The sequence below is a fragment of the Lepisma saccharinum genome, chromosome 21 (assembly GCF_977018435.1).
Source record: "Lepisma saccharinum chromosome 21, izLepSacc3.1, whole genome shotgun sequence".
Taxonomy (NCBI): Eukaryota; Metazoa; Arthropoda; class Insecta; order Zygentoma; family Lepismatidae; genus Lepisma; species Lepisma saccharinum.
The window spans coordinates 19,819,653-19,844,571 of NC_139249.1; the positions used below are offsets into that span (position 1 = coordinate 19,819,653).

The window sequence follows — 24,919 nt, forward strand, 5'->3', positions numbered from 1 at the left end:
CTTCGGTAGGGTGGGGGCACCGATGACCTTTCATGATCTTAAACCAGTGATTTTTTTTTCTAATCCGGTGAGACATTTCTGTATTGTCGAGCATCCATCCTGGTGGAACTCTGCTTCCTACTTCCCGGTCGCTCGAGAGGAGGCGGGCCGCCTGCATAAAACGGTCAATGACAAAAGGCTGGCTTCCTGCTCCGATGGGGGAACCGGGTGAAAGCTCTCGATCGGCCCCGATGTGCCCTGGGATGGACCTTTCAATAAGCCAACTACAGGGTATTCATTCTGCGGTTGGTACTTACACTCACAATGATCACAACCTTTTTTCTCTCCTGGGAAAGACTTAATTTTAACATTTTATGCCATGACCAAAATGCAAAATGGCGGCGAAACTGGAGGAGAGGGCAAACTTCCAAAACTTGCGGGGAGGACAGTTTACTTCCCCTTGGTAGATAAGGTTTAGCATAGTGCGGGGTGTAAAAGTGACAAAAAGTGGGGGAGGACAATGGCCCCCACTGATGTAAAGTGAAAAATCTTATGGCATTTCTCAAGGATAGAATCGATCCTATTTACGTAGCATTTCTCATAGCATAACCAATCAGAAGCGACCTCTAGGTCACGAATACAACTGCAATGGCGGCTGAGTGAGATGCAAGACATTTATAAAAACCGATAACTATTGAACCGAAAGGAAAAAGTTTCCTATAAAAATATGTTAAGATACAAATAAATGGCGCTGCTTAAACGCATACCTTATAGCGTGTACAGTAAACGTATGGAAGAATAAGTTAGTTGTTTCAATTGTAAACACAGGGCACTGGTTCATCTCGTATGCCTTTCGTGCTGTATATATTATTAACGTTCTCTGCACGCTTCGCATCGCAATCGCCAACCGGAATGTTGCAGAAAATGCTTCCATGTCAAGTATAGTCTGCAATAAAAAATTGATATGTATTTTTAGAAGAATAAATGCTACACTCCATGAGGCCTTAGAAAGATCGCTTCGCGGGCTTGCAGCAGACGACAGTATGGGGGTCTGTCTGCGAGAACCAATCAGGTCCGCGAATGAGCGAGCCCGGTTGCCACACCTAGCTCGCTGCACCCTTCTGTTACCTCGGCCTGTTTGTTCAGCTGAGGAGCAGACGACACGAGAGTATCAGCAACAGTGTGCGAGCGACGTCTGTGTTAGCCCGCGAAACGTTCTTTCTAAGGCCTCCTGCAGCATAAAGGAAGTGATTCCGTCAACGGTTAAAAAATCGCAAACGTGAAACTGTATCTTAGAATCATTTACCGATGAAGTCTAAATTCTAAGAGCTAAAAAACCTTCAACAGAAATGCAACTGTACAGCATGCTAAAGTACAATTCTTGTAGGGGTGGGAACGGGGGACAACATAGGTTCGGATTTATACATGAGGAGGTCCGGGGCTGGAAATACCGAGAGGCAACCCTATATACAATTTCACTTGTGACTTTTAGACCTGGTGGGTAGTTGGTGTGTGTGTGTGTGTATGACAACAAGGCATTCTCAGTTCTCACTGAGCCTTAACGGTTAATTCAAGCACACATTTCCAACTTGTCCCTTGCACTAATAACAGAATTGTCCAATGGAGATGGACGTTCGAAAGACACACGTCTGTGTACACATACATTTTAAAGTGTATTTTTATTATTATTTTTTTTGTGACTATTTCTAAAGAAATTTTACCCCATTGGAGAACCATGGTTGCAGACCATTACAGGGTTGAGTTTGCCTACACCCGAACAATTTCGGATGTCATATATCCTGCGAATACTTCACGATCAGCAAGATCCCTAAGTCAGCGACGAACTTCATTAACGGTTACCATCTCCAGACATCGAAAACCTACAACTTCCGACGAAACGACTCCAGAGCGAGGTTAAATTTAGCAACGGTCTGGCGTTAGGGACAAAGAAAAAAGCGCCAACTTTACCCATGCTGAACTTCGCGCAGACTTGAAGCATGGGAAAACGAACTGCAGTCCTCATTACGTGCAACGATCAGAGAGAATTCTCCACCTCGATGCCTGGGAATAAACAAGATGCAGACGGAGTTCACACGCTGAAAGCCACCTCCCTCCCCCTCTCTTTCCAAGTCTAAACAGGCAGTGCTGGCTCTCTGGTGCTGGTGTCGGAGACACCGTGACTGTGATTATGTTCTCCAGATTGTGAGACCACAATGGACAGGAAGGAAAGTGATCCAGTTGTGTTACGAGTACTACTGGATCAGTAATGCTATGTTCAATTCTCATTCATCGCCCTGAAAAACATTGGAGTCGACTGGCGTGTACGTCAAGATTTATTTGCAAATGTTGACGTTATTTGTAACTTTGGCCTCTTTTTCACTACGACAATCCTTATCTAACTCACGTAAGGTATAATCTATGAACCTTGAAAGGTAGCAAATCCGTATAGTTACGGATATATCATTTGGAAAATTTGAACTTGTGTATTCTCTAAACAGACTATATTAAACCTTTGATTTTACTTGATAACGTTATTATATTTACTCAGTTTCAGAGATTTAGCCTGTATTGATAAAAAAAATGCATGTTACGGACGTAACGCAGAAAACGTAACAGAGGACACAGACGTTCATTTGACGACTGTCATATTTGTGCGAGAACAGGCAAACATGAAAACTTTTGGTGTGCAACTATATATAATATATATATATAATATATATATATATATATAAACTTGTATAAACTAAACAGTAAATATATAGTTTTTCTTTTTTACGAGACGCACACAACTTTTCTGTTGATCCCATTACAGTAGTTTGTGATTGGTGATATAAGAGCATGAACCTGGTCTGTTCTGTAATTGGTGGTTTTTAATGCGGGGCTGGACCTTTGTCCAACGCCAGCGAAGTATTTTTCGAAATGTCCTCTCCTTTCGAGAAACCGCTACGATATTCCACATCCGCTGAGAATTCAGCATTTACTTGAATTTTTTAGTTTTCACTGTTGTCTAGATATTCGCAATAGTTTCGTGACTACGTAAGCCCATCAAATTATTGCGAACTTCCAGGCAACAGCGAAGAGCGAAAGAAAACCACACGAAGATTCACGTCAGGAATTCTAAGCAGATCAGGAGCGTATATTCCAGGCTAGCTAGGCTATCTGCGAAGCCTGAAGCCTAGAAAGTAAAATACTGAAGATAAATCTCTTAGAAACTGTGTGAATTATGCTGATTTGGAAAATAAGATAATGGCGATTCTGAAGTTGGCAACTTGAAGTCTTAGGAGTTGGCAACCTGAATTCTTAAGAGTTTGCAGCCTGACTACCGTTGGGATGGCAACGTGGCTTCCTTGAAGACTTGAGCCTCGTCTTCTCCCTTCCTCCATAGGCAAGGACCAGGTGTCATAGTGAGCTAGTTCAGGTCTTAGGCTCAGCATACGCCACTGAAGCAGATGTAATTATTCAGATTTTGGATTAGATGTTCTTTCAAAGGGATTGACTGATTTATTAAAATTTTTGGGTTATTTGCAACCATCACATTATAAGAGGCCGAATCTCTCATCGTAACTAAACACTTGTCTCTAAGAATTAAAATCTCCTTACCAATGTTAAAAGTTGAGACTGTAAAGGGACACTCCAGACGCCAGAGCCTCGTTGGTTCTTCAAAAGGAGAGGAAATTCAAAAATGGTTTCGCTGACGTGGGTCAAACGTCCAGCCGACCCATAAGTTTCAAAAATATTATCCACGAGCTTCATATGCAATCGTATACGAACGATCCACTCTCCTACGAACAAAAACCAAGCCACGTTGTGCATTCGGCATCTTCTGAGAGGGAGGGAGCATTACCTCACGCAAAGTTACATAAAAGCGTGGTCCAATGATGCCGCAGATTATATGGTCGGAAGGGAGAGAAAGCTCCATTTTCTCATGAGTTACGTCATCCCGAGAGGGGAACGACCGGGCAACGAGCACGTCCTTCTTGGCGCACGTTCGGCCGAACCGTGTCAAGGCTCGGCGGTGAAAGTGCGCTGATTGTCCGCTGGCAGCCGGGATTGGACGGACGTCCACTCCTGAGATCAGCCAACACCTAGGGGTCAACGTTCAACCTGTTCCCTTTCAAAACGAAGCCACCAGAATCCAAATACATACAAATGGCCATGCAGTGTCCATCAGATTGGGATCTGTACAGCCGGTTCTCCCTTGGAGTGGAATGAATACATGTATACAGAATGTTCGCATGACGAATTCTCTCTGTAGACACTGAACAAAGGTAACAATGAATGTAAGTAAGGCAGGGATGTAGTACCGCGTGCATATAGTACCGTGCTATGAAGGCACATTATGGGATGTGGGGGGTTGAGCCCCACACATTCTCGATCTCGACCACTTTGGATGTGATGTGATCAGCACCACGGTCCGGTCGCCCTTACCACAGCTAGCCATCGATTTGAGTGTTGGGTGAAGCTCCGAGCTGCTTTCGGGGAAAAGGCCCGGAAAATTCCGACCTTACATCACCCACCCTGGGTTTCCCGCGTAGCAGTCTGACGCCCTAGACTAGACCACCCCGGAAGATAAACATTCCCAACAATATGCGTCCAAGGGAACCGAACCACAAGTCATTCATTATAGCTTCAGAAATACATAGGCGTAGCTTTGCTGGGGTAGAGGGGCATTGTCTCCCCCCACTCAGGTTTATTAAAAATTACAAGGATACTATTGCGATCATCCTGGGACATGAGGAGCAATAATAACGTGTAATAATCATCATTTCGCAAATGTAAGTTATTTAGTAAATAATCCTCGACGCATTATTATGGGATGAAAACTCAAGTTACGCTCACGTTATGATGTAAAACTGTGTTCGTTCACATTATCACATTAAGGAATGGATGCGGGGAAGGAATACACGAATGTTTCAGTCCACTGTATGCACGAAAAGGCTAATCGGGACTGGACCTACAGTTGAAAGTGGGGTTCAAACCACCGTGTGCTTCCAACCGGGAATCAAACCCGGGACCCCTTTATTACAAGACGGCATCGTTACCACTACACAATCGGGGATGCCCAGGAAGGGAGGGGGGGGTTCGGTTTCTCGTATGGCGCAGTGCAAGTTTATTTCACTTCTGTCGAAGTGCACTCAAATATTGAACACGGATGTGCACTCTATTCTAGGGTATAAATTACCCTTCATGTTGCAATTTGGGTGTAAGAAGGTGACCTCGGCTGAACGCACTCAAACATCAACCTCTATTTCAAGTGTTACACCCTGCGACGCATTTTTTCAAGCTAATTAGGCTGTGGCGCCTGGACTCACTGTCACTATAATATAATATAATCATCTGAGTGGGTTTGTTATTGTCCCATCATCCCTGTCGTCTACTCGCCATTCATAACCATTGTAGCGATTAGCCATACGTGCATAAAAAGCGACGTAAAATAAGCAGAATCATGTTTGAAGTGCAAGCGCGTCTGCGGCGTTAATATTATGCAAATGAGATTGTGCGTTACCAGTTCACGACTTATCGGAATGTAACAAGTGGCTTTTCTTTGGTTATATTTGAATTACTTTCATTTCAGGTCGTTTCTGCATCTTCAAGCCAATCGCAAAAATTAAGGTGAATTACGAGGACGGGACTTGAACCCGAAAGCTTTCTAGAGGCTTCGCGAGTCGACCACCCAAGTCGGCAGTTCACCTCTCTTGTCGAGGGAAATTGCATAAAAACGTTCGCAATCTCAAGCCATTGCTGAATATAATATTGTCCACATGTTGAATGCTGACGCAGTCATCCTTCTGCACAATATTTATCATGGCATCAGCATGGCGTTATCATGCCACATCGCTACAAAATTAGTCCCAGGAAAGTACAATCTTAAAGCAAATCCCAAGGACATCCAAGGAGATCAAACGGTGACTCATTCTATTGTTTCTTGAGAGACTGAACAGTCACTTCTCGATAAGCCAAACAATCTCTCTCTCTCGCTAGGAAATAGGACCAATAACACTCGCTGTGCACTGTGCGAGCGAAGAAAAACATCAAACCGATAATGTCTGAGCACGACTTGTATCGGTATTCCATACAATTATGGTCAGTGAAGAAAAATGCACATTTATGCGAAGACAACACAGCACACACAAACTTCACTGCGTCTTGTGATTGACTGACTTGTTATTTTTTAAGTCCCCTTTGTGCACAGATAGGCTAATCGGGACTGGACCTACAGTTTAAACTGGCATCCGAACCACTATGTGCCTCCACCGGGCATCGAAACCGGGACCCCTTGATTACAAGGCCACTGCGTCTTGTGGAACAAGGCATACATGTCAAGGGTCTCACTTATCACACCAAAGTCTAACACCTTCTTGATCAAGCGTGTACTTCGTCTTCTGACGTCCGGCTAAATGCTTTTGTTGTTACGCTGAATTTAGTGTATTTATGTTAAGAGATTCAATTTAAACCTAACCACGAAAGCATTTCACGCTTACGTCAGATGAAATAAGGCGCTTGAATAAGGTGTTTTGAGTTTGATGCGATGAGTCATACCCCCGGTTACCTATGCAACGATTTGAAATGTAGATTGGCACCAGAATTTCATAAATGGCCTGGCCTCAGCTTCAACGAACGTATTGGATATGGATCGACTGTTTCGAAGAGGGGTGCAGGTAATGTATTGCAATATTTTCGGAGCATCCTTGTGCGCATATGCAAGGCGATTCTCAAATCTAACTTCGCCACACTACCTGCAACACTGACGTACGCAAGGGGGTGATCCTCGAATATCATTTTTCTCTTTGAATATTTAAAACAAAGGCTAAAAGTGTAATTGTAAAATATTTTATAGTTTATCCTTCCTCTGGAAACCAGATACGTGATGCCCACTTTTAGAATTCCAGCCCCCTCCGAAAAAAAAATCCTGCGTACGCCAGTCACCTGCAAGCAATATATATATATATTCCAAATATAACGATTCCAAACTGCAACCAAAAGGTTAATAAAATGTATATTAACATAATCAATAGCCAAGGATGTTCTTGGCATATAAAAATAAGAGATTTCATTCACGCAACGTTCTCAGCATAAAGAGTGACGTATTTCACTGCAACCTCCAGATCTTCCGATCCCCTGCTCGATATCCGGCGGAGGCACATAGTAGTTCAGATTCCACTTTTAAACTGTAGGTCTAGTCCCGATTAGCCTTTCTGTGCATAAAGTGGACTTAAACTCGACGATCCGCTTATCAACCGGCCGACATCATCATCTTTTCTTGGAATCATTCCCTGCTAAAAATCCCTTTGATGTGCGAGATGAAGCAAATATTAAAAAAAATAACTGAGATGCATGATGGCCCAATCTATTTTTTAAAATAGATTCGGACACTGGCGGGCTACTGACCACGCTGGAGAGGTCACTAGCCCGCCTAAAATGTCTACATAATAACTTTTCAGATAACGTAAACTAGCATCCCTACCAGACAGAACTAGAGGCCCTTCTCTTTCCTTGCTTTCTCTCTCCCTCTCACGAAAGAATAAAGGACAGAAAGAGGCAACGTAGCAGCAATGACCATGGAAACAAAAACCCATCTGATACTCAGGTCGCCCTTTTGCCAACCCAAAACAAATCTAATCACGCTACAGTAAACTAATTCGTCCCCACACCCTCAAAATTTCGGACCGCTACTGTAAACCAGCTAACAGATCTACGCAACAACTTTGGTTAACTGAAGTAACGTCCTCACCCATCAAGGCATTGCCCTTCATCCAAGCTTCACTGCGGACGTCATTCACCCGGGACGGATTATATTCTGCTGCTCCTGAATTTCCTTGCCGGTCTGGAAGGGGAGTGGTTACAGCTGAACTCCCCTTCTCTCTCTCTGCACATTGAGGAAGTATGTTCCGCGCGATGTTACTCTTCTACGAAATTTCTTCTACATTACAAAGAACCAACTTCTGTATGTATATTCTTGCACTATTATGGGGTATGACTACTTACTCCTATTTGAATTTTCACATTTGGCACCACACTTATGGCTGCCAGTGAGGAAAATCAAGAGTAAATTGCCGTTGAAAGACACGCTGAATTTCCTTCAACCCACACCAGATACCCCTTGCCGAACATTAATGTATAATAGCTTGATCGATTTGATTTATTTTACCTCGCTTCTTGCTAATTGCGAAGATGAGGATGAGTAGGTAGGCTAATCGGGACTGGACCCACAGTATAAAGTGGGGTCCGAACAACTAGGTGCCTCCGTCAGGTATCGAATTCGGAACCCCTTACTACACCGCGACGGCTTTACCACTACGACATCGACGAAGCGTAGTGGTGAGAGAATGGGAGATTTTTATATTTAGTTTCAAATGGGATTGTTTTCATCTGGATATGAAGCAAAATGGTTGGCGTAAGCTCGGGAGCCGAGAGCGCTAAGTGGTCCATTTTCCGTCTCGAATCGCAGTTTTCAGGTTCGATTCCCGACCTGGAAATGGGGGCGTTTGTTCTTTGTGGTCAATCTCATATCATCCAAAACAAGATTCAAAATGACAGTTTCCTTTCAAAATTACGTTACTTCTTGGGTGTAGTTTACATTGCCTACGTATTATGCAGAACACAAGCTGATGTAATCTACGGGCAGGCAACGCAGTTTCGGATGCTGCCATGCCGTTGGCACTGCAACCAGGAAAGCATGGAGAAACGCGTGCCTTGCCAGCGCCTACGCACGCACGCCAACAACAGCGCGTACAGCGACAATGCCTTGTCGGTTCCTAATCAGCGTTCAGTTCATCGCCCTTCAAGTCACCAGAATAGGCCACGCTCCACATTCCCAGAGTGTCGACATGCAATCAGCGGTCACGATTAGAAACGAGTTAAGTACCCCCTTGCACTACCACCGCGCAATCCGACGATCAGGAAACTAGACCAAGGCATTGTCTGTTTGATCCACCTGGAAACAAATACCCGATGTGGTAAAGATTAATCTCTACCCAGGGCTGTAGTCGGGGGTATACTGGTGGAGGCTTTAAACCGTACGCCCAGTGCCGATTAGTCGATCTGATCTTAAAGATGACTTCAACCAAATACAAATCAAAACTTATATAGCCTTCAGTTAATCAGTTTAAACCATTGTGCTGCAATGCAAAACATTCGTGTTTTTCCCCATTTCTTACTGTTATTTGTAGTATTACATTAAAATGCTAGTTTCAGATTTATCTTTAAAACTTCTTCTCTATTGCAATATGCCTCAATTATGGGTATATCATCATTACGGCCCGGGACTTTATAACATTTTTTATTTGGCATTGGATCGAATACTGAGGTGAGATCTTTACGTATCTGATGAAAATCAGGCGAAATATATTAACTCGATAAGGCATATTATGACATATTTTACGGAAGTTCTTACAACATATTTCTTCAATTTTCTGGTAATAAGACATTTTTCTGTATAATTTCGTAATTGTATTGCATATAATCTGTTATTTTATAATTTATTTCAAATCTTTAGGACATTGTTGCATTTTTCTTATTCTTACGTTCTCTGTATTAATCGCTGAAATGATGAGCATGAATAATTAATTCATTTGCCATCATTTATCAGTCAATTTCGACTAATCGCGAAATGAGGATGCAAGATGATTACATAAAAAGTTCCTCATATACATAAACGTTAGCTACTTATTACAAGGGGAAAACAGAAAAAAACTATCCAGGTGTGTCATAGGCTACATCGACTAAAAATAACACAAAGTATAGACACTAAAACACTTAAAAAAAAAAACTATATTAAGACTTTACTCCCATTAACAACTCTCGCAGCAGTAGCGCTACTAATAGTTCAGTACACCCAGTGGCGTGCCAAAGGGGAGTTGGTGGGTGTCATAACACCAACTTTGGCCTAGTATTCCTAAAGAAAGAACTTATAAGATGGCAAAATGAAGGCTGACTACCAGAAAAAGTGTACATAGTCCCTCCTTTTCGAAAACGCCACTGAGTACACCTTACACGAGTGCTGAAACCGCCTAGCTGATTGGTTGTGTTTACGTCCTACTTTTGGCTAATAGCGACAATGGGGATGAATGACGACGGACAACCACATATAACCCCCCCCCCCCCCCCGTATCCTGAGTCAGGCGCCCGAGCCTCATCTACTTGCAAGAATGCAGTGTACATGGTGTCCAAAATGGAAGAGGTTGACACTTTTAACACAAAGGTACAACCTTCGGTTACCTTTGAGGGCAACAGCAATGATGATCCGTCTCAAAGCTGATTATACCATATGCATAAAGCTGGCTTTCTTCACCAGTAAAGAACAAAGGAAGTGCTAGTCTTGCGTGTGCCCACGCAACACTCCCAACACGCACAGTGGACGCACGTGTGATCGTGAGCCAGGAAAACTTTAATCTCCGAGCACGGATTTCTTGTCACGTCTCAAGATGACATTAGGCGGCCAGCACTACACAGGGGGACTGCTATGACGCCCAATAGAGACAGGCTATGAAATTTATTAAACGACCACTGCTCCAGAACGGCATGACGAAACACTTATTACAAAACCGGAGTAAAAAATGCAATATACTCAACTGGCTAGGAACTTCTTATCCTATCCATGACATCTGAAAATCATAAGATAAAAACTGGGTGTGGAAAGCTTTCCATACATGTGGTCCATAACTGAATGCATACTACTGTCCAGTACACAACATTTCATAAGAATGTAAAGTTAGTCAGCCTCCGTGGCGGAATGGTTAGCTTGGGTGCTCGTAGTGAGTGTGCCTTCATCAATTTCATCATGCCATCATCACTCATTCTCATCTTCGAGATTAGCCAAAAGCGGCAGAAAAGCCAAGTAAAATAAAGCAAATCAATCAATAACAATATTAACAAAAATAGTATGGCACATGTTACATTATACCGTCTCAGCTAACTGTGAAGCAAGGTATAGCATAGCGTCATAGAAGCTAGGGAAATCGAGTGACCATAGCGAAGCAGTGCACACTGCTGGGAAGCTTGCCCCCACTCCACACAATTCCGTTCCTCTCGCGTCATCATTGGTGGAGCCGTCTCGCGTCACTACTTCCGCAGAGACTTGTTCTCGTTTGCCTGCTTCAGTTAGCTGGGACAGAGTATAGACCCAGTCTCTATTCCACATACACTCTGGACTATTTTGTAGACTAACGAGGCTCTGGCGTATGGACTCACAGCCAGCATAATGCTCTGTCGGGCTTGTGTCTTGTCCATATGTATTTGTGACTGTCTCTTTATCTAATCCATCTGATATGACCAGCTTCTCATTGCACGTCCTTTAAAATTATTCACTAAGAAATATTGTCCTTCATTAGGACACAAGGTTTGCATCTTAAGTCGGTACATTAACCTAGCAGAAATATAAATATATGGCAGTGGAAGGCTTAAGCCGTAAAATTGTAGGTTTAGAGGAATTATGCATAAAAGACTTTATAGTAAAGAGGTTTATTTGACAACATAATGTCTGAAGGGCTTGAGACTACATAAGTGATGATTATAAGAATATAAACATACAATAAATAATAAAAAAACAATTAAATCTTTACATAACTAAGACTTCCTTACACTCTATTTAACCAAAGGGAGATTATAGTAATTTTATGTTAATATTAATTCCCCCCCCAAAAGACCTATCTCAGAATAGAACAAAGAGTGCTGTGCTTTAACTAAAAATCCCAACTAAATACACTACATAAAAACTTAAAATACTAAACCACTACAAAACAACTAACTACTCCCTGCACTTTGTTCCATTCCGAGATGACCCCTTTCAACACTCAAAGTGCTTTAACCTCAGCTAATCAGTGGGAAGTGAAGTACCCACACGAGGCTTTCTTTCCTCCGACCTCCGGTATTTCTTAGCCACGCCCCTTTTTTCCAAATCAAAGCCATCTTTTTTACACTCTTACACCTTGCATATGGTTATACTGATCATTCATCCTCATCTTCGCGATTGGCCATAGGTGCCAGAAAAGAGATGTAAAATAAAGCACCTCAATAAAAAAAATCGACAATTAACCAAAAGCTGTCAAATTTACACTGTCGGTCCGAAAGCTCCCCCAAAATATTTTAAAGGCTTGATGTCCTTTATACAATTACAAAATTAATAAACATAGCAGGCGACAGTTCTTTAAATGCTAAAAAAAAAAAGGGGGGACACCGTAAATAGCACAAGTCCGCGTGGTCAAGTACATCGAGTGTTTGACTAGTAATAACGCCATTGAATGTCCCGGGTTCGAATCCTGAGTGGTCATTCCTTTCTCAAGCGCCCATTAAAATTTAATCATCTGAGACATACTACCGTCACGATTGGCTTCAAAAGTGCAAAATAACAAAACACAAGCTCTACATATGGTACCACGCCCACCCCAAACTAGATGAACCGCTTGTGAATGCTCCCCCGGAAGCTAGACAACCCGAAGCTCTTCTGGAAGCCGTCTTGACCCCAATCTCGCGTCTCGTCTGCACGCGAGGCGGTCCACCCACGGAGGTTACAAGGAGAATTACCACAACCGGTTTGACCAGATGCTACCTGAACATCCACTCCTCGCGCCCCGCGAACGTGATAGAGCCAGGCCCGATCTTTCCTGGACGCGCCGGGAAAACAAGCTCGCTAAACGAACCGGCTACAGTGCTCTGGATATGAACTGCCGGCTTTTTGCAGCTTTCCTCCGGCATTCAAACTTGGGTCACCTTCCTTCTTGCACGAATACTTACGCGCAAACCGTGTGTAGAAAATGCAACTGCTTCATAGCATTAAAAACCACGGGCAGGTTGAATCTGTTCTCATCTTGCAAAATCTCTCTCCATAGTATTCTTTGATTTTCTTGGTCAGAAGAATCAATGTAGTGTAACTCTTCATTTGCTGGTGCACTATACTTCTACTTTTGTTATTGGCTTTGTCACATTTTGTAAATCGCGACGATGAGAATGATAAATGGGCTCTCGCAAACAATACCCACGTCCAGGACGGGACTCGAACCCGGAAACTTTGGTGGAGATTCCAAAAGTCGACCACCGAGCCGGCTTATTTCCTGGTACGGCGTAATGTATCAATTGTGACCATCTATAATAGCGCATACCCAAGAGAGTTGACGGTGTCCCTAATTCCAAAAAGCGGCAAAGCATGGTACTGGCTAGTCACATCCCCTGCCTTATGGCCACAACGGGCATGCTACTGCGTATACAAATAAGTGTGTGCGCAACAGAACATTCCACTTGGTTATCAGTGGAGGCCTTCACCATAATCAATTTCTGCTACGGTCCTGAACAATGGAGCGTCCTGTTGATAAAACACCATGCTTATCGAAATTGTTATTGTTTTGATTTTTAAAAAAGGCAATTGTTTGCAATTGCAAACAGAATAGAGGTGATTCTAGTTTTTGGACTTTTAACCACTGTTAAATAACAGTGGTTAAAAGTCCAAAAGCTACAAAGAAGAATAGAGGTGGTTCTGAAACGGCTTATTTTGCGCATTCCTACTTTATTAATACGCTGCTTGCACACGCTTCACCATGACACGAGACTTTATAAGTCACTGACAAGGACTTATTTAGGGGAAGGGTCCATGGGGTCCGGACAACCCCCCCCCCCCTCGAAAGACTTACCAAGTACTAAACTAAAATAATTGAAAATTTACTTTTCAGCACAATATTGTTATTAATTTCCTATGGACTTTGAAGGCAAGTATTATGATATGGCAAATATTATTATTTAGCTATTATAGTTGCATCATACTGCTTTGAAGGACAGTACCAAAGAAGATTTATCCACACTATTACTCATGATATTATGCATAAAATATTAATCAGAAACTTTACTTTTCGTCAACTGGATCTAACATCCTTTCTTTATTATTCGATAAATATTCAATTCCTTATCTATTTGACATTAATTTCCTTGCTTTTATACAAATTTTGGGAATCTTAAGTGCATGCAAGCGAGATAAAAACATGTTATGTACTGTACAGGTTTTATAACATGTTTTTACTTATTTATGTAACAATAAGAATGCAATATTAATAAATTTACTTATTTCAATTAATATTTAATTTAATTATAACAATTATTTTAATTCAAACATTTATATTATTATTATTGAGACACATGGTTCGGACGGACCTCCCCCACACACAAGAAATATATTTCTAGATACGTGCCTGGTCACGGATTGTACAAATCCCGAGACATCACAACAAACGTATGAAACACGTGCACTCTGGACTCTTTTAGGACTCGACATTGCCCTTCAAGAGGCAATGAACCAGGGTTCTAAGGACGTATTTAGTGGGGGGAACCAGGGGGGTCCGGACACTACCCCCAAAAAGTTACCAAGTCGAAATTAAATAAGCAACATGCTTGTTTGCTGTTGTATAATATGAAGTTTATTTATATCCTACGTTGTGTGCCTGCGAAAATTTGTGGATACACTACTACTAATAATACGTGTAAAGTAATGATCAGGGACTTCACTTTCCATCGACTAGACCCAACAACCTTCTTGGTATCCCATAAATAATCCACTTTTAAAATGTTTGACAATAGCTTTGGTAGAACAGTTGGTTTAATACAAATCTTTATAATCTTAACTAGGCATAAGCTAGATAATGTTATATCTATCCTTTTATATGTAATAATAATAATTTCGCCTGTTTTACTATTATTACACAACAGACATTAATCTTGTTAACCTATTATTTATAAACGTTATTATTATTACCAAGGGGAATTACTCCATTTAATCCAATACAAGTACCTTTATTCGGACACTTGGTTCGGACCCTACCCATTTTGCAAAATCGATTTCCCTGGCTCTTCCAGATCACTCTATGCTGGTTTTAACATATCAATAAATAAGGATTGCCTTCAAATGTGCATTTAAATCAGGCTAAGTTCATTCAACGGGTTGTTTCCAGTTGCCATTCCTGGGTTTTGAACATTTTTACAAAATTTCCCTGGCTCTACGGACTTTTCGATTTCGAGGTCAGTGGGAACCCCGTATATGCTCTGAGACTCACGTACCACTTCCACCCTGCATTTAAACCCCACCGCAGCACCATCTGGCAACTCAGCACCAGTAAGGGTTAGAAGAAAGAAATCACCACCGCTGAGGGGGAGGCGAGAGTCGTCGGGGTTGCGCTTGCAACGTTGCCATGGTTTCCCCAGAGGGGTTTCGGAAAACATCAGACAAGAGTACAAAATTGTCTCAAAATACTCTGCTAGGAGGAAAACCTCGTTGCAAACAAAGACAGCTTCCTCCCACGCAAACACAAAGGGGTCACGCTCTAGGTAAAAGATTTGTTTGTTTCTCCGGAACGAATTGACGGAACAATCTGTCAAACAGGCATCTCTGTCAGTATTCCTCCCCCACTACAACCACACGCAATTCAACGTTGACCCAGGTCAACAAAGGAAAAAGCGCCGAGAGGCATTGATCAGGAAGGGAGGGGTTAAATTCCCGTGGCTCAAGCGCGGAAGTGTTGGTACAAAATGGCAGTAAAGAGATCGGCAATGCTTGCAAACAAGTACAGATTACGACGAATATGATTACTATAAAACAAAGTTACCACTGATCAGGCACGTAGCCAGGGGGAGGGCTAAGGGGGCTGAAGCTCCCCCCCGATAACCTACAAATATATATTTTAAATAGTGTATAGTGGTAATTAATTTTACTTAGTAGAATTAAACATTAGATCAAAAAAGGTTTAGTGTATAATAGAGGAACCAGACCAGGTTATATTCTACCCTTTAAGAATAAATTGATCCGCAACTCTCAAAATGCGCAGTTTTCTTCGTGAGAGGTCAAACAATATAAACTTTATGGGTAAAATTTGGCCCTAACTTTTAAAGCCTTTTTTTTAACGGAATGTGTAAAAGTTAGTAACAAAATACATTAACTGTACAAAATGTAAGAAAAATAATGGACAACATTTGTGTGGGATATTCACTCACTTATATAAAAAATAATACTAAATTTGGATTGATTGGTTTAATTTTAATAACTTAATAATAGTTAAATGACAATAATAACCGTGGTAATAATTATTTTCATTATTATTTGTACTAATAAAATTTTATCAGTGGCCTGCTCCTCTACAAAAATTTCTGGCGACGCCTATGCTGATAAGGTATAAGCACCCCCGAAATAAAATCCTGAAATAAAACACTGAGTGTATGTTCACTTCCTTCCAACGCACCCTTCGTCGAAAGTATTGCACAAAGGCCTGACTTAGTTTGTTGTAAAACTTGCCTATACATCGACCTCTAAAAAACTCTGAAGAAATCCTTCACAGCGCCTCTTCCACCATACTGAATATCTTGCATGTTCAAAAACGTAAATAGCGCAGAGTTAATTTTCAATTTATCGGCTTTGCATTATCTAAACTGACATACGTAAGTAATGAATGTACACACTGGCGTGCGCAACTGGGGAGCTGATGGCGGGATATAGCTCCTTCAGAAATTGAGAAAAGCAACATTTTCAAATGCAAGTAGTATATAGGCCTAACTCGAGAAAAGGTAAAAGCAAAACCTTTAAATGACCCCCAATTTTCTTTCTTGTCCTTGAACAGCCTTTAAAACTAAGCTTACGAATGATAATTACGAAATAGCCATTTCGTTGTGTACCCCCCCATCCTCCTATGTAATATCCTGAGTATGCTCTTGCTCCCCACATAGTGCTGGAAGTGAGATAGGGGTATCCCCCAGGGAGCTAAATATACGCACAGAACCCCCTTGCTGTCTTATTGTCAATATATTAAACCACAGAAGCATCCCCTCAGCTTACCCCCAAGACTCAAGACTGCTTAACTCTGAACTTCAAGCACTGCCCCCATCACCGAAATAACAACTCCACTTTCATGTGTTGTTACTAGTATGCAACATAATGCATGGACACAAAAGTATTACATTTTGGAAACCATCATTGATTTCCAAACCATCACTACTGATACTTACATCATATTCATATGTGGAACAGAAACGATAATCTAATTATTTGAGTCCACTTTATGCACGGAAAGGCTAACTGGGACTGGACTTGTTTAAGGTAGAATCTGAACCACTATATGTCTCAACTGGGGAGAATATGATTGTGAGGTAGTGGGTGTGTGAATTATTCTTCTGTTAGAATTATTTTGTGCACAGAGTATAATCATATACTTTATGCAACTGTGTATTGCTCTAATCCGTATGTATGAATTTCTATCATCCTATGTATGCCTATTGTAATTTGAGCAAAAGCTCTGTTATAGGTGAGATGTAGACAAAACTAATAAATTCTCCAACATCAATACAAACCAGATATCTTAAAATTAAACCAATCAAAGTCAGTGTGTGTGCATAGTAGCTTTCGACACACAAAAACAATATTTGCTGTAACCTAGGTCATGCTTTAGTAGATGTGGCACGTAAGAATTACACATATACAGCACCAATCAGTTAATACTGTGAAACTGAAAGAGATCTGAAAAAAATATATTAAATTAACAACGTGGAAGGTTTCTAACCTACGGGCATCAAAGGACTCAAATGTATTATCTCAATATGAGCAATGCAAGTAGTGCAAGATTAAAAAAACTAAAACTATCTTCACAGTGATTGTCCCACATTTCTTAGTTGCAATAGCAGCCAGTGTAAATGGAATTAATATACATTACACTCCCCATAGCCAAGCCTTGATATCAATCTCAAACCTTTCTTTTCTGAAAGCAAAACCTGATTTTTTTTTAAAAAAAGTGCTCCCATGTAAAGTAGGCTCTGAACATAATTAGGTAACAACTATGCATGTAACAAAAAAATAATAGTAGGTACATTCATCAAGAAACAAAGAGGGACAAGATTAGTGGATGAACTGTTACACAATAGGTAGAGTTGTATCAGCAGTTAACAGTAAGACTGAGCTGATAGCAGTTTGAACTGATACTGCTGCTTGAAAATTGTTCAAAATATTTATTAATATTAGTGGGTGAATATTGCACTCCAACAACAAGCATCAATTTACCAGTTTTGCTTTAAAATTTTAAAAAAATACATTAGAATATAAAAAAATGCCCATTATGTAATCACAAAATATTTTTTTTCAACATAATAATGGTCCAACATTAATGGAAACTTTTGAGTTTTGCATAACTTCCATGATAATTAGGCTCCATGCAAGTGTCACGTGGTATTATTTCGGACCTCACGAATAATCGAACTGCCAGAGAAGTATTGGCTGGTATCGGTAAATAAAATCCAAACCGATACATCAGCTCAACACTACTTATCAGATATACTAAATCAGAAATACTGTCTGAAAAAAATTACTTATTATCCACTAATCGCAGAAGCAGAAAAAATGTCAATACCACTCCTCTAATGTATGTATATATATATATTGAAACAATGGAGACTTAACTACTATTATCTGAAATGTAACAGGATTTGGTGTATATTAAAATACATATTCTTGATACTCTTCTTCATCTAACATTTCTTGAAATTTGCCTGTTTCTTACACCAACAAATTCACTTTGGTGTGAACTGCTGAGAGCAGGAGGTTGTGGGAGAACATGTCTAAGGTAAGGTGCTCAATAGAAACATAACACCATATTAAAATACAGAGGAACAAACTATGCTACTCATCATGCCATCAAGAAACACAGAACTTTGGACTTCAAGATGTTCCTAGTAAGGTCCGAAACAAACTAGTTGGTGTTATACGTTTGTTAAAAATCTTATTATGAAAAGTACTAGCCTCCCCCTTTTGGGAGTCAAGTGTCTCATGTAGGTAGTACACTCTCGAAACAATTTCTGAAGGCTGACGAAGCACTGGCATTGAAATCCCACAAAATCATCTGTGAGGTTACATGTTGTGTATCTACATGTTCACGCCATTCTAAGATTTCCACATGGATTTAGAACCCTAAAATTTTGCTATCTAAATACTAGTTGACATTGTTAGAAAAACAGAAGGGCAAGTTTCAAAGATGATTTTCGACAACAAACAATTTAACTCAAAGGTTCTGACGAACATTCAAAAAGAGGTTTGTGTATGGGAAAAAAAAGTAGTAGTTCTGAATGTGTGTGAAAAAAATGAGTTAACTTCTCTGTCATTTTTTGGCTAAATGCGAATATGAAGATTAAGTCATGATTGATGAAGGGACACTTGCAACCACCACCTTGCCCATGCCAGGATTCGAACCCGTAACCCCTGGAATCATAGCATTCCATGCTAATTACTCTGCCACAGATGTCGGCTAGAGTTTTTTCACAATCCAAAGCCCTACACTAACTAGTTGGTGTCACATAATTCTGTAAATCTGGGGTTCCCAAACTTTTAAATTTCAAGGCACCCTTTAGTATTTCAAGAATTTTATGTGGTGCCAAAGTCAGATTGTAGGCTTATCTAACACTTGCAATGCTCAGTTAGTATGGTTAAATTCAGAAACATTGTGTATGTAAAAAGTATTAAATAAGCACATATTTTGAAATATCACATCAATGATTGAATTTACAATTGTAATTATTGGACACATTTTGCATTTCGTAGCACCCCTGTAAGCCAGCCACACCACCCCAGAGCACCACGGCACACACTTCGGGAACCACTGCTGTAAACAGTTGCTGACGTTCGAAACAGAAAGATAACCTGAGCAAAGTGCATTAAGATTCCAGATTAGGGATGGCCAAACGGATCCGGATCCGAAAAATCCGGATCCAAAAGTTACGGATCTGGATCCGGATCCGAAAATTCTGGATCCGGGTCTGAAAGTTTCGGTTCTGGATCCGGATCCGGGTCTGAAAGTTTCGGATCTGGATCCGGATCCGAGAGTTTCGTATCTCAATCCCATTATAATATTACCACACCTTAAAAGGTATTATGATCTTCGATTACAAAGAAATTTTTCATTAGTCCTAGAAGAATTTTTTTCAAGTGTTGTTCCTAAAATACTTTGCTACCCATCGGCTAACACACTCGTGCACAAATGTCAGAGGTGTAAATGCCTTTGAAACGAATATGTATTCATTCGAATGTATTGGAAATGAAAACACACATAAATGTGAGACATTCCATTCCAGGATGAAACCTTTAACATATATAACAAGATAGAAATGTTATACAAAAATTATACAATTGTTCTACAGTTACAGTTTTACAAACTAAAATAAAACATTATAATATATGCAGTGTTAAATAATTACAAAGTGTAAGACTAACAAGGGAGGTTATCTAAGTGTCCCCCTCCGATTTCCATGAAATTTGGCAGTATAGTGGGGCCCAAAGGAAGAATTACGTGTTTTTTTTTTTTTTTTTGTTTCAGCTAACATACAGTTTTAGGGGGCAAAATCCCCTCAAATGTCAAGATGAGGACAAATTGAAGTCAGGATCCCTGTTTCCCCCTCTGATTTCCATGATACTTGTCAGGTGTGTGTATAAACGGGCCCAAATGAAGAAATAGTGTTTTTTTTGTTTCAGCTAAAAAACGGTTTTATGGGGCAAAACCCCCTCAAATGTCAAGATGAGGACAAATTGAAGTGAGGATCTGACCCCTGTGTCCCTCCGATTTCCATAAAACTTGGCAGGTGTATAGTGGGGCCCAATGGAAGAAATGCGTGTTTTATTTTTTCAGCTAAAAAAAAAACTGTTTTAGGGGGCAAAATCCCCTCAAATGTCAAGATGAGGACAAATTGAAGTAAGAATCTGACCCCTGTGTCCTCATCCGATTTTCATGAAACTTGGCAGGTGTATAGAGAGGCCCTATGCCCCCTGTTTCTTCCTATGCCATATTTACGTAGTTTCGGGGTCAGATCCCCACTTCAATTTCTCCTCATCTTGACATTTGAGGGTTGGGGCCTCTATACACCTGCCAAGTTTCATGGAAATCGGAGGGGGAGACTTAAGACCTCCCTTGTAAGTGTATTAATTAATTACAAATCGCGCACGCGCGCACACACACTATATATATATGTGTGTATGTATATTATATATATATATATATATATATATATATATATTAGCAGGTAACAATAGGCCTATGTTATAAGCACATTCTTACTTTCCAAAGAAGCGCATGTGGGATGGCAAAACGGATCCGGATCCAAAAGTACTGGATCCGGATCCGAAAGTTCTGGGAAAATTTTAGGATCCGGGACCAACCGGATCCGGATTTCGGATCCGCCAGGATCCGGATCTGGCCATCCCTATTCCAGATTGCTATGTCACTTACATACAAAAAGTACTTGCAATGTACAATCTCAAGCACAAATTCACCAAATTTTACTGCACTTTATTCCCAAGAACTGAAATAAAAAAGGGCAAATCTATTTCAATTTTGCAGGTGAATGCAAATTCTGTCTCGCGCTACCCACTCGAGTGGAACATGCATCTAAAAGTTACTAAACTTCCAAACTCTCAAAGGCGATAATTTAACTAGAACACCAATAAACACTGACTTCCCACAGTAAAGGATAAAATCAATTACATAAATATATTCGACAGCTATGTGATGAGAATGAACAATGGATTGCACGAAATTGAGTAAATTGAGGAAGGAATACTCGGGCCCCACAAGACTTGAACCTGTAATCTTTCATGGAAAACAATAAACAAACAATGTGTGATTTCAGTGACCACAGGTTCATGAATCAAAACAAAAAGAATCTCAGCCAAGATTGGACATATGTACACATTCACTACATGCAACAGAACACCACCTTGTCATTCCAATTAACCTGAATCCACCATCTCCAAGAGAGGTCCTGGTTCGAACCTTAGTTAACGTATCCATGTTATCTTTTGGTACTGTTTCCTCACTTTCTTTAGACAAGAGGTGGAGAAATGATACCAATATTAAAATACAATTATTAAACTCCAAGACATAGACTTGGCTGTAAGAGGTTGCTACAGGCATTTGTCTGCATATGAATGTGAATCATGGGCCATGGCAAAAACTGGACAGTTACAGAGAGACACACTGGTTCACAAGTGGCATCAGAAGGCATAAAATACATTTGCATGATCCGAAGGAATATAATGGGTAGGAAGTTAACGAGACATGAAAGCCAAAGCAGATAAAAATAGAAAACACAGCATCACAGGTGCAATAACCACCACAATGCACACACTAATAATGTCCCACAGAGATAAAAAATGGTACAACTTATCATATGTTCAGAACTATCTGTAAAATAATTAATATAACATGTAAGTAATCAAATTTTCTATTTAACAAAAAAAATTGCTCTAGACCAGTGAATAGTTTTGATATGAATTTCCATTTTATATAATTTTATTAGATGTCAAGTTTAGGGACCCAAAGATCTTATGGGTGTGGCCTAGGGAGCAACTGAACCCCACTCCTCCCCCCCCCTTGCCTCTTAGGCCAGCACATTCCGGCAAACATACAATTCTATGTGCATTTATCCTAATGACGGATTGCCAAATTCACCAACATCCAATTAAATATAGCCTTTCAACTTAAGTGCTGGCCTATGCAAGGTTCTTACCACCAGCTTTATTTACAAATTTTCTTCACTCATCAATACGAGTACAGTTATACTGAGAAAAAGTGCTGCAAGACACTAGTATTACTGTGGGGTGGTTGTGTCAACTGCTGGAAGGCAGACAAGATAACAAGAATGGGTGGATGGTGAGATCACATAAAATCACTATTTTATAGACTATGAATGAAAGCATATTAGCATATTGAGGCAATGGAAAATCCGAAAAATGAACAAGACCACTCCCAAAGGACTTAAAGCAATACTGCAATGAAAATGCCGAATGCAGCACGAATATATCATTTGTTGCTAACCGCTCCGGCAGTGCCCCAGCAAACGATCACCCATTCCACAAGAACAGGAGGGTACAGCACCCGCCCATGCTCTGTTGTTACATCAAAGCGTGTCCGTCACTCAGCCAAGTTCTACATTAGTATGTCTCATTTATTAAAATGTCAAGTAATTTATTGAAACAGTCGAAATGAAGGGTAAGTACAACTACCTTGTTTGTGTTAAGATGTACATTTGGCAACGTGGCCTGGTCTGTTTTCTAGAAACCACTCCAGCTGGCTGGCCCCGCAAGAGGAATTACAAAGAATACACAAACAACACAAAAGCAACGCCAAACCGGCCAATATATACATTACATTGAATTCGATAGCAATAGATCATTTCAATAAAGCTACTATATTTCAGATGCTTAAATTTTAAGCTCTACACGAACTCGCTCGAAGGTTAAAAAAAAAGTAAAGAAAATAAGGCATACACTAACATTTGCACTTCAGAATCGAAAGCCGCTGCACAGAACCTATTAATTCCATTTGTACGCAAAGAACTGCACTAACTCCACTTTTCTTCCAGTTTACCGGCTTTTCACTTAAATTTTTTAAATCGTTTCTTCATGAACGAAGTATTATTCACTTTATACTTGAGGGTAAAGATACATACAAATGCATCATAACACGCAGATTCGTCCGGAATAGATATATTTGAGAAACGTTAAAAATAATTCTTACATTTGAAACACAAAACAAGATATTTTTCCCTTACCTTTTTTCGGTAGACCTCGTCCAAATCCATTCCTTGGCCTTCGACTATTCTTCAAATGCCTCGATATTTGCACAACATTAGTACCGTTTGGCACAGCTTCCTTGCTAAGTTGTTTAATCAGTCTTTTAGCCTTCCTCTTGATTCGGTGTTCAGCACCAACACAATTTGTATGTAGTCCATTTATTCCTTCATGCACATCAGTCCCTGATTTCTCACCGTTGACAACGCCATTTTGAACTGCATCGGGAATATCGGGCTCCCCATGGTGTCCATTTAGAATCTCACTTTCCATCATCATTAACACAAGTTCAGACTTTTAAGGTTGTAACTAACACAACTCAGGTACAGTGATACAGATGGTAATACAGGATGAACCTGTAACAGCTTGCCAGGTGGCAAAAAAGCGCTAACTATGTTCCGACCACAACAGCTGAACCAGCAACACTTCCAAGATGATCCTTCCCTTTAGCTCGCCTCGCTTGTTTTGCTTTTGAGTGAGCCGAGTCCCTGCCACGTGACGTTGCATCCTATGCTGTGCGCATGCGTCCAAGGGCTGTAAACAAAGCATACCTCCTCCGCAACCATTCCTGGTCAGGCGGGGCTCGGCTGGGTTCTTTGTTATGTTTTTTTATTTACCGACAAACTTGTATTCCTGTATATTATTGTTTTTATTAGATATAGCAGTCACATAGAATGACGTATTTTGGGGAAGGGGGCGTATGTACCTCCCGAAAGACTTACCAAGTACTAAAATTAAATAATCAAAATATGATTGTTTAGCATTTGAATCGATGATGATTATTTATTTCCGCTGAACTTATTGCAAGGCAAGGAATCTGGCTCACACGGCTTTGAAGAACAGTTCCAAAGATGTATGCACACTACTACTCAGCAACTTTACTTTTCGTCAATTGTAATAGGCAATTAAAAGTGATCACCGTACAATTATTGTTGCCTATTAGGATTGGATCTAACTCCTTTTTGTTATTCAATAAATATTCAATTCTTTTATCTATTTGACATTAATTTCCTTGCCAGGTTAGTAGCTTTTATACAAATTTTGGCGATCTTAACTACACGTAAGCTAGATACATTCTGTTATATACTTATCTATTGTTGTTGTTGAATTGGTGTTTTAAGTCCACTTTATGCACAGTAAGGCTAGTATACTTATCTATTCTTTTACCATCTTTTTATATATTCATATAATAATAACAACACAAAATTAATTAATTTACATATTTAATTCGTATTATTTTAATTTAATGTAATTATTCTAATTATATTATTATTTTATTTACGTATTATTATTATTATTATTGAGACACTTGGTCGGACCCCCAGAAATGTATTTCTAGATACGTGCCGTGGTCACATTGTACTATATTTTAGT

At 40.2% G+C, this 24,919-nt stretch overlaps 1 protein-coding gene across 1 annotated transcript in view; it reads right to left on the reverse strand.

Moving 5' to 3' along the window:
* The window catches only part of Pdcd4 (Programmed cell death 4), a 68,746-nt gene extending 44,731 nt beyond the window's left edge, over positions 1–24,015 (reverse strand). Inside the window, exon 1 of the mRNA XM_083143364.1 lies at positions 23,527–24,015. Coding sequence (XP_082999490.1) covers positions 23,527–23,824 — 298 coding nt within the window. The 5' untranslated portion in view covers positions 23,825–24,015. The remainder of the gene's footprint in view (positions 1–23,526) is intronic.
* Between the last annotated feature and the right edge of the window lie 904 nt (positions 24,016–24,919).